The sequence below is a fragment of the Triticum dicoccoides genome, chromosome 2B (genome assembly GCF_002162155.2).
Source record: "Triticum dicoccoides isolate Atlit2015 ecotype Zavitan chromosome 2B, WEW_v2.0, whole genome shotgun sequence".
In the NCBI taxonomy this organism is placed as follows: domain Eukaryota; kingdom Viridiplantae; phylum Streptophyta; class Magnoliopsida; order Poales; family Poaceae; genus Triticum; species Triticum dicoccoides.
In genome coordinates this window covers 810,487,555-810,499,013 of record NC_041383.1, presented here as the reverse complement: position 1 = coordinate 810,499,013, position 11,459 = coordinate 810,487,555, and the positions used below count along the sequence as shown (strand labels likewise).

The 11,459-nt window shown below is 45.0% G+C and overlaps 1 protein-coding gene across 2 annotated transcripts; it reads right to left on the bottom strand.

The window, feature by feature from the left end:
* Positions 1-727: 727 nt before the first annotated feature.
* On the bottom strand, positions 728-11,443 carry LOC119366505 (K(+) efflux antiporter 2, chloroplastic-like). Of its 2 annotated transcripts, XM_037632250.1 has the most exons (21): positions 11,420-11,443; positions 9,735-11,173; positions 9,332-9,500; positions 9,099-9,189; positions 8,872-9,008; positions 8,741-8,800; positions 8,545-8,664; positions 8,157-8,225; positions 7,875-7,940; positions 7,476-7,565; positions 7,154-7,258; positions 6,948-7,076; positions 6,078-6,287; positions 5,781-5,930; positions 4,545-4,598; positions 4,408-4,466; positions 3,805-3,871; positions 3,551-3,727; positions 1,876-1,932; positions 1,707-1,781; positions 728-1,225 (listed from the first exon to the last, which is right to left on the bottom strand). In XM_037632250.1, the coding sequence occupies exons 2-21, from the start codon at positions 11,162-11,164 to the stop codon at positions 1,109-1,111; spliced, it is 3,432 nt and encodes a 1,143-aa protein (XP_037488147.1). In that variant the 5' UTR covers positions 11,165-11,173; positions 11,420-11,443; the 3' UTR covers positions 728-1,108. The 2 variants fall into 2 exon arrangements, with proteins under 2 accessions (XP_037488147.1, XP_037488146.1); XM_037632249.1 differs by lacking the exon at positions 11,420-11,443 and having other exon boundaries at positions 9,735-11,176.
* Between the last annotated feature and the right edge of the window lie 16 nt (positions 11,444-11,459).

Here is an 11,459-nt window from a genome sequence, read left to right as displayed (position 1 = left end):
CACAAATTTTCACCCGTGAATTTTTTCATGTGTGAGCAAAGACTGTCTTCATGGATATGGATATGGATTTGATATTGTTCAACTCCGATCCAAACTCGACCCATTGCCATCCTTAGGGCTTGCTTCATAGATCAAGAAGATGGCGAATAAAGAGGAAGTCATGGATTGATGAGCCGGAGTGACCGTTAATCCGTCCTGTGTGGATGCCAATGACCTCGGCCCTCTAAAGCCCGTGGGATACTTCCTCCTACCGGTATGGGGGTCCTTCTTGACCCAAACGAGCATCACTTCTCAGGAGAGCGGCACCCTAACTCCACTGCGGTGTTTTCCTGCATCCCTATGCACCCCTTCGCGGAGAAGTTCCTCGTCGAGCTTGGCATCGAGCTAGCTCAGTTGCGTCCCTCTATGGTCCTTGTTGTGCCGCGGGAGGAGCCACTGGTGCTACTGCTTTCCCACTTCTTCATCCGCGACCACCAGGCCAACAGATCGATCCCGGGTCTGTTACTAATTCACAAGGATACTATACAAGAACTCTATTAATTAGATAAGAAAACAAAAAAACATGCCCACAGTTTGATATACTCCATTTAACTGTCCAAAAAAAATCAAAGTGGTCATGAAATATATTTTGCCATAATTTACACTGAAAACTAACTAACATATGTCTACTAAAATCTAGGTCATCTCCCAAGTCTGGGACAAAAAATAAAGAACAGAGGCCAATGCAAGAAGCAATACGTTTCTCAACTTCTATAACGAAAGAAAATAAAAAAACATGGATAAGAGTCGAGTAGAACAGCAAACGCAAAATGGCGGACACTTTCTGCAAAATTCCCAGTGTCCTGCGTGCAACCCTGATAACCAAATCTTCCACCGTCTACTTGACGGGAAGTAACAGGGCTCGAAAGAAAAAAGGAAGAAACAGTGGTCTGGAAGAGAAAAAAAAACAAATGTCCTACCATGCAAAAAATGGAAGAGTTGCCAAGATCGGTAACAGCCGTACGCTCGGACTATTATTTTTGCTACCTTTCTATACGCGAACACATCTACTGTACAGCCCTGGGAGGAGGACAAGGGAGGCAGAGCCTTTCACGTTCGCGTAGTGGGCTCAGATCGCCAGGGCTCCATCAATGGTGTCGCTCTCGTCGTCAGAGACCACAGGCTTCGTTTTCGACATGACTCGAGAGAAACCGTAGCCCAGGGAGCTCCCACTTGTAGAACACAGCTGTGAAAGAGCAAACAGACACCGGTTAATCAGAAGAAATTTATTGTTGTCTCGGCAAGTTGGTGAACATATATTGTGTTTGTGGCGTCTACTTATTGTTTGTCCATCTGGATTGTCAAGGAAGAAGCAGACAACAATGTCCTTTTGAGTTTTGGGACATGGACAAACAAACCGCTCTGCTCAATTAATATGAGATGTGGAACTAGCATTTTTCCACTAAAAATGTTTGAGAAATACCTACATTTTAAATCATGCAAATGACCATATACTGTACAGCACTACTCTTTACCGAACGGCTAGTAGTTCTTCACGAAGCGCTACTATAACAGATGATGAAAATTCACTGTAAGCTATTTTTGTACCGTGTTCAATTCAAAGCAATTGCATCATTTAAATATTTTTTATATGTTGTGTCATCCATAATAATTTGATGGTTAAAGCATTACGGATAAGATCACTAAATTATGATGCAACCACACACCTCCGTTAACTCTGACAAATGACGATTCCTGAACTCGTTGATCGTTGTTGCAATCTCGGACATTGGAAGTTTTGCCTGCAATACAGTACATGAAGAAAATGGTGCTTACACGTCAAATTCAATACTTTTCTGAATGAGCACATCAGAACAGAATAATAGCGGAGCTTACTTGAGCAAGAACAGCAGCAGCCAATTGAAGACTTGGTTCTAAGGTCTCAGGGACAACCTAAAAAAGTTTTGAATGCAGTTTCATTATAAATTGTATAAACATGGTTGGCAGTGATAAAGTATATGATTAGAAAAACTGGGTAGATAATGACAAGAATACACATGGAAAGAACAGCACGAGGGAGGTTGGCTACTAAATTCTTGATTTCCAATGCATTGGACAATAATTGTACTTGTCATGAATGGTTTTGACATGATTCTGTGTTCGGCCCACCCACCAGTAGTGATTATACATAATAGGTAGGGGCGCCCGCTTGTTTACATTCTAGTAGATCCACTTTTATAACACTAAGGCAGGTTGCTGAATTGCAATTTGTTTTGATAAACTAATGAAACCATTCACATTTCAAATAACATTAGCCAAACTACATGGCCTTTTGTCATACAAGTTGCCCCAAAATGATGCTTTAGAGCATCTCCAACAGCCGCGCTAAACTAGCGCCGCGCCGCAAATTAGGCCTTTTTAGCGCGCGCGCAACGCGGCAGGTCGCTCCAGCGGGCGCGCAAAAACGGCGCGCGCGCTATAACGGGTTGGGCGCGCGGTCAAAAACACTTATCCGCGCGCTGTATTTGGGGCGCCAGCTACAGCGCGCGGCACACTCGAGCGCTCGCGCCGCACTCTCTCCTCTCCTCGTCCTACGCCCCGCGCGCGCCGGCCCCGGCGCCCTGCCACCCACTATGGACGCGCACACCGGCGCCCCGCTCACCCCGCTGTACAGCCGCGACCCCCCCGCCGCCGCCGCCGCCGCCGGAAACCCTAGCGCGGCGAGCGCTGGCGTCGCCACCGCCGAGCGTCGGCCTCGCGCGCAGCCTCTTCTTGCCACCGCGGATGACTACGGCGCCGGGTGGCGTCGCGCCGGCGCCATCCCGTGCCGCCGCCGCACCGTCGAAGAAGGTACCCAATGCGGCGCGGACGAAGAAGGGCAAAACATCCGCGAAGAACAAGGCGGCGGACGGCTCCGGCATCACAAAGGCGAGGGGAAAAAAGCTTGCAGGGCGTTCGCCATGGGAGGCATGAGTTTTGCTTCTCTCATGGGAGGCATGGGTGCACCTCCGGCCGCCATGGCTTCTCACACACATTCCCATGAAGATGCCATTGAAGATTTTGCCAACACCGTCGGAGCTTCACATGATGCGGTGCGTGATGAGGAGAGGGAGGAAGATTCATCTTCGGAGGCGGAAGAGTCGTCTTCGGAAGATGAGGACGAAGACGAAGAAGAGGAAGATGAAGATTGATGTGTCTTTCATGTCTTGAACTTTTAGTTTGCATTTGAACTTGGTTGGATGAACTTGTGGGCATGATTTTGAACTTGTGGGCATGAACTTTTATTCATCAACTTGTTTGTGTCAAATTTTACATGTTCATTTTTGTCCAAAATATCCATATATGCAAAATGCCCGGCGAGTCGCGCGCGCTGTATTTTTGCGCTCTGCTGGAGCGGCGCGCGCGCGCTGCATTATGGCGCGGCTGCTGGAGCCAGCGCAGGCGGGCGCGCAAAACCAGCCGCAGCGCGCGCGCTAAACAGGTTTTTTGCGCGCGGCGCTTTAGCGCGGCTGTTGGAGATGCTCTTAGAAATTAGAACCACACAGTGGACTGTTTTGTGGTGTTTACTTACCGCTGATGCACCGGCTTTCTCCAAATTAACACCATGATCAACATCATGTGCTCTGACAAATGTCTTCACATTTGGAAAGTATTTGCTCAGAGCCCATACAGCTCTATAATTTGCACCAGGAGTATCTAAAGTAATGGCAGCAGCGCATGCCCTCTCAGCTCCAACTTTGTGCAGTACCTAGTAGTCAAAACCAATAAATCATTGCTTCTGTGTTTTGACAAGTGTATAATTGAGTTCCGTAGAATTATGCATACCTCTCTGCTTCCTGCATCACCGAAATATACTGGTAGATCAAGTGCGCGCCCAACTGCCACCCGATCACTGAAAAGTATCCCAGAATTAAATGGTGGAAACTGCACTAGACTTTATCAGAGAAGTTGACAAATTGACTATTGATTATTGAACAAGCACAATGCAGTAGACTAAAATAGATAGAATGGTAACCAAATTACACTAGTTTGTATGGGTCTATCATAATGGAAGTATGGAACCAACAGTAACTAGAAGTAATAGGTGCAAGACCCATCACTCCAGGGTCGCTACTATTTTCCTAGTTTCCAAGTCAACTTACTGGATCCTTCAAGATGGTTTGCTGACAGACACTGTTTGCTGATATAGCAGAATTTAACTCTAGTTACATGTTAATCATCAAAGAAGAATGATAGCAACCATTAGTACACAGCATAGCTAAATCCTAAAACTAGCAAAGTAATTCGCAGACTTAAGCATTGATATACATATCGCAGCCATACTCATGGAGTCATGGATCAACACTAGATTGTAGTAATGGAAACATGTTTCACTACATTTGAATAGTTGTGTTACAAATAAGGTTATTTCCATATCCAGTACCATACCTTCGAACATCAAGCGCTACAAATGGAATTAACCGTTCTGACAGGAGTTGGGCGATGATCTAGCACAAGGAAAAGATGTATTATCAAAACTATTGAACATAGTAGATATAATAGCTCATGAGGATTGCATGACAAACCTGCCCAACACGTCCAAATCCCAAAATAATAATATGGCCTTGCAAGTCATCCGTCTACACAAACAAACAAAATTATAGCTCAGTGAGAATCAGCATCTTACAGGAAATTAAATAGCTGCCGTAATATCACTTGTAAGCAGAGGAGATTGTACAAAAGTAATGATATTCTAACTTGAAGCAAACTTATCTTGCTTTGGGTATTTTTCACATCCGGCATATACTACTAAGCTGGCAAATACCTCATATACAATTACTACTTATCAACTAAAGTTCCTTATATTGGGGAAAACAAGCCGCTTGCATACAGCGCCCCTGACCTAACTGGCTTTTGGACTACTTATTCCCTTGCTTTTGCGATTGTTTTCAGGGACAGGGGTCATATGACTCGCAACAGTTAACAATACCTGTTCTAACCAATGTTGGCCTAACTTTTGCTTGTAAACATAATATCTATAAAAAAATTGTGCAAACAGGCATTAACTGCCTGTTCCTTGCCGAGTAATGGCACTAAATTAGAACAAACTATACAATCCACTAAGTGACCAACCAATCAACGTCAATATTCGGATGGAGGCAGGCAAAGGGCACCTACCTTGCTTTCAGTTTAGTTGGTTCAGAAGTGGTTATTAAATTTCTTTCAAGATACCGGCACCATCATGTAAGTAAAAAACTTTATTACTCCATCAGTATAACTGAGAAATTAAATGCAAACAAATTCCTTTTCAAAATAAATGTCCAATTTACAGATGGCCATTAGTGCTAGTAGTTTAGTACTGACACACTGAAAGTTACTATATCATATACTCCCTCCGTCCGGAAATACTTGTCATCAAAATGGATGAAAATGGATGTATCTAGAACTAAAATACATCTAGATACATCCATTTCAATGACAAGTATTTCCGGACGGAGGGAGTATATACTTAACAAGGCTTCTAATGTATGCTGTTTGAGTTATTAAGGCTGCTCAGTTACTTAAAAAGAAATACATTATCTGGCTTTATTATACACATAACACAAGGAATGCACAGGGGTGTGCATGTAAATGCAGGAAGTTGGGCATACTTTCTGACAGTACGGATTCTCAAAGTCGGAGATGACGGTTCACTAATTTAAAATTTAGACTAAGAAAAATGTTTTTTAATGAAGCCATGATTAAAGATAAAGCCATAAAGGTAACCAAAACAACAGGTGATAGCTGAGCTGACCAATGACAAAAAGAAAGAAAGAATATACCTCACTTTCCACTGGCAATAAACTCCTGACATCATGCTGCTCAAATTTTGATGCTAGAAACTGCCCTCCAGCAGCTAAATATGGTGTCATAGCCATTGAAAGGCCAACCACCAAAAATAATAATGACGATAATTGAGGCGATAGAAGACCCTGCAAAGACAGCGTTGCCATTTTTAAAAATTATTGCTCCCATGATAAACTCATGTGTGAGAAAGAAATATCTCATCGCCTATAAGGCTAACAATAGGAAAAACACAAAACACGAGGTACAGTCATAGAAAATAGTAAATACAATACCTGGTTAACGGCTTCTCCAAAGGCAACAAAAGCAAACTCCCCACCAGGTGCAAGCAAAAGACCAACCCGAACAGCAGCTATGGTGGAAACTCCAAACACTCTACCAATAAATGTTACTAACAGTGTCTTTCCAATAATTAAGAGACCTAATATCAAAGAGACTGCTGGGAAGTTTGACAGAAACAGCTTTGGGTCAATAGACATTCCAACCTGGAAAGAAACAAACCAGGGTAAGCATTAAGAAGGTATCAAATATGGTCGGAACTTACAAAAGGAATTAGAAATGTTCTAAAGTAATTCAAGCATTGATGTTCAAGAAACAAATTTCTGAAATGTTAATGGCATGTAAATCCAAAATAAGATAAACATAAGTGATATGACACCAATTAGTGGCATTCTTATGATTCTATGCATGGCAAGTTGTTGAAAGGAAGAAATAATAGCTCTACGAGCAAGATATATTGAAACAATAAGAAATACATGAAGTTGCCTGCTAGAAAAGAAATAAGATATTATTGCGTCTTGACAGCATCAATTGAGATAGCACAAATGATCATCAATTTTATTTAAAATATATGATACGAGAAACTTGTGATAATAATGAAATTCTGCAGTAAGATTAGAGTGGAGCGAAAAGGGTTCAATATTGAACAGTTAAATGAAATGAATAAGGATTTCATGTGGGTCAATGCATATGTCGATGACTCCATGACTAATGAACTAATAAACAAGAATTGACCTATTATGGTATCTGCAAAACTGCATTATATATCTGCTCCATCATATAAGAATGGTACACTCAGCAACAAAATCCTAATGGTATAGGCTACAGGAATTAATATCTAGTGAGATTGTCTTCAGAGCCCTCACCGTCATAAAGAATAGACCTAACAGAAGGCCACGGTAAGGAGCAATATCCGACTCAACCTGCAAGGAGAACTCTGTTTCTGCTAACAACAAACCAGCCAAAAATGCTCCCAGTGCCATTGATAAGCCAGCCTATAAAGAAATGTACAACAATATGAGATGTAGATTTCAGGAAAGCAGGGTCAGAATTAATCAAATAAAATACATACCCGAGCAGTAAGAAGACTTGTCCCAAATATAACAAGGAGAGTATTTGCTGAAAATATCTCAGCATTCCGATTTTCAGCAATTTGCCTGTAAATTGGCCGAAGGAACTGTTCAACAATAAAAAATGTGAGTCAAACAGGTACAATCAAATTATAAGAAATGCAGGTGCAAAATAAAAGGACTAAAACGCACACACAACAGCGGCAGCTATACATAAATGCAAGGTATGTATGTGTGCTTGTTAAGCTGGCAGTTAAGAAAGAGTTATGCAAAGTTTCTCATAAGATAAGCATATCAACTAAAATGAATGAATATACAACTCACCAAACGACCTCCAGCAATGATGGCAGTTATAGCAGCTATTGCCTTTACCGCAGCCATTCCCATAGCTTCCAATATTGCTTGGAAACCAACCTGTAAGAAGCAGAGAAGTATCAAGGGCCATACCCATACCGTTAAAACGGAAAGGCTAAACACATGCCTCTGGACATTAGTGCAATGAAATATCATCATGTTTGCATAGCTCTGCACATTCAAGAACATTATGGAAGAAATGGGTTTTGTAGTGCTCAGTAGAAGTGACAATCAGAGAAGAGGGTTCAGAAACTTGGGTGAGCAGTTTATGTGATGTGGATTCTTTGAAAAATATGTAAAATGGTGGGCATCAAGAAAAAAAAATGTGCTAGCTCGACAAGCAAAAAGCACATGACATAAAAAGCTTACCCCTCCTTTTGAAGAATTAGGTGATATGAGTGGGATCAATATCAACAGAACCACCACGGCCAGATCCTGGACACAAATTAAGAAACATCTGTTAAAAAGAAGTACAAGGCTGCCAATATCAAAAGGTGGCTCATTTCTTTCACTAAAATGAGATACTACAGCTGTACCCATGGCCAAAAAAAAGCTTATGAACATCGTCGAAGGGACATGATGACGCGCAATGGCAATAACATGAGGAGAGAGCCCTGAAAAGGTATCTGTCAGACCATGCTCAAACTGTACCTGGAAAAGTAGCACAGAAAATGTGGCGCGTCCATGCCGTGATGTGCTCTCCCCACGTTCTTGTAGCACCTAGCGAAGCAAAAAAAACAGCAAGGGCTCAACAGCACAGCAACAAAAGATTCTGATAGAATTTTGAAGAATACAGATAAATATGTAGAAGAAAGAAAGCATTTAGCATTACGCAAGCGCCCATGCTTCAATAAACCAAGTCTAGGCCTGAATATTGAAAGTATGACCACAAAAAAAAATCCAGCCAATCTACTTTTTCTCTGAAGAAATTGCTTCTGATGAACAACTTCATTCAATATTTGATAATTATGATGATTTGTGCTGAAAACCAGCCTAGCAAAATTCGATAAATAAGATAATTGCCAGTTAAAAATCATACTTGCAAGACGACAGCTGTGGATGATAGAGCCAACCCACTCCCAACAACAATTGCTGCTGGTCCTGGTAGTGCTGCAAAACGGTGAGCTGCCAGACCAACAGCTGCTGTAGTAACCAACACCTGTCGATTGTTACAATTTGTCAGGGAGTAATCAGCATGCACAACTGTTTGATGATTACATAGGCATTGAAATTACCTGAGCAGAGCCTAATCCAAAGACATACTTCTTCATCGAACTTAACCTTTCCACAGAAAGCTGCAGATACAAAAAAAATATTAAACTGATGCTCCCGGAAAGAAGAATCTTAAAAATCACTCAGCTTGTACCTCAAGGCCAATGTTGAATAACAAGAACACGACTCCAAATTCAGCAATTGCCTTTGTTCCATGGACATTGCGGATGATAGAGAGACCATATGGACCAATGAGGACACCAGCAGCAAGATATCCAAGAACAGGACTACCTATGATATCGAAGTGCATTTAATAACCGAACATGCAAATATGCTGATTCTTATCAAGGTACATACAGGTAGCAGATACGCAAATCTCACCTCCAGGTATTTTCTGGAATAATGGTACAAAAACAACACTAGCCAGCAGCAAATATAGGATGTCAAAAAGCGAAGCTTCTTCCTCATTTACCTAAATAGGGCAATAAAGGGCATAAGGAAGCTACTTGGAAGCTAAACTTCAAATTAGTTTACATGAGCGCTAATAGAGTGGTCAGACAAATGAATTATGAAACTCACTGATGTACAGGTTCAGACTAAACAGGGACAAATACCTCTTGATGAGGTAAGAGCTCGATTAGCTTCTTTATTCTTTGTGGTAACTGCCGTATCTCACGAACTATGGGCTTTGCAGTGGAGGTAACTTCTTCAATACTTGTAGTGGTTATGCCTGGCTGCTGAAACAATTGACTATTCTTCTCAGCTCTATTGAAGAAGAATGCCCTATGGTACGCACACAAGGAAAACGTCATTTGAGAAAGAGCTGGTTAAACAATATGCATGAAATTGACGAAAAGCATGTTCAACCACTGTAAACGGAATCACCCACAGTTATATTTATTCCACAGATCAACAGATGGGCATACTATAAAAGTATACAAGGTAAACAGATGGAGATATGCAAAATAAAACAGCAGCCAAAAGAAAAATTCTACATTAGTTCACCATGCAACTCACCCTGCACCAATAAGCAGTATCCCGGCAACAAGAGCTGGTGCTTGTTTTCTTGCTGATTTCATTAGCCCTCGGAATACAGATGTAGGTGTAAATTCTCCATCAGATTTGGAGGAGAAGAAAGACGCCGAGAAAAAACGAGACGACCTCTTCAACGATGATTTGGAAGACTCCTGCTTCTTCCCTTGCTTTGACTTATCTACATCAGGCTCAGCTTCTTTCTGAGGCTCAACAAGCAACTTGTCACTGCGTTCTTCAACAGGCATTTCATTAGACGGTTCAAGCGGCTCGATGCCTTCAGCAGCCAAGTCGCTAATCTGCATCAAACGCTCGACATTTGACACCTCATCCCTTTCAGAAATGTCAGCCATGCCGTCACCGCTATAGTCATAAACATCAGAAAGATCATCCTCTTCGTCACTCATGTGCCCATCAGCAGCCGGCACCAGCTCCACAACGGACTCAACCGCCTTCTCCGCCTTCTGTAGCGCCAGCTCCGCGTCGTTTGCACGCTTGGCCGCTTCCATCTCAAGAGCCACGGCCTGCTCAGCCAACACCATTATGTTGGAAACGTCCTCCTCGGCCTTGGACGCGTCCAGGAGAGCCCTCTCGGCGAGCTCGGTCAGCCTGTCGACCTCCTTCTGCAGCTCCATCTTCTTCCCCTGGACCCGCCCGAGCTCCTCCTCGCACTTCGACAGGCTGGCCTGGCACCCCTTAATCTCCTCCTGAGCAGAAGCAAGCGCCTCCTCCTCGACGTCGTCGAGGCTGACCTCCAGCTGGCCGACGGAGCCCCTCTTGGCATCGAGCGCCTCCGCGGCGAGCTGCAGCCGGGCCTCGGCCATGGAGAGCGCCATGGTGGCCCTGCGGACGGCCTCCTTGGCGTCGTCCTCCTTGCTGATGACCTCCTGCACGGCGGCCACGGCCGCGGAGACCTCGGTCTGCGCGCTGTCAGCGCGGTCCTTGAGCGCGATGGCCGACTCGGATATGCGCTGCGCCTTGCCCTCGAACATGGTGCTGTTGAGCCGGGCCACCTCCAGCTCCTTCCTGGCCTTCTGCAACAGGTCCCTGAGGTCGTCGACGTCGACGGCGGCGGTGCGGGCCCTCTCCTCGGCGTCGGACCCCGATGTGGTGCCCGTCTCGTCGCCGCCCTCGCTGCTGCCCTTGGTGCCCTCCAGCGGGCCGTCCACGTAGGCCAGTGAGTCGTTCCCCTGGCACCGCGCCGACCCGGTCCGTCTGAGCCGGAGACGGGCGGAGCCCCCGTGGTTTGGGGCGGCGTAGAAGAGGCCGCAGCCGCGGAGGGCCGAGGCAACCATGAGGTTCCCTCCGCCGCCGCCTCGGTGCCGGGGTCGGCGCAGCGAGCATGCCCCCCGGAGGGAGGCGGCGCCGATCTGCAGGCCCGGGGCCCGCGGAGACGCGAACCTGGACAAATCCATCCTCGCCTGTACCTGGCGGAGACGCAATCGAAAATCAGGAACGGGGAGAGGCGGGCGGCATTATTAGATGGGCAGAGTAGCGGGGGAGTGAAACACTGCCCGAAGTGAGGCCCGCCGAATCGGACGGCGACGGGTCCTCGATGGAGGAAAACAAAAATCCCCCAAAAATCGACGAGCGGGCGGGCGGGCGAGCGGGGCAGTGGATGAATCCGGCGGAGTCGAGCGACGGGGGAGGAGGAGGAGGGGCGGCGCACTTACCGGCGGGGCGGGGCGGGGCGGCCGTGGAGTCCGAGAC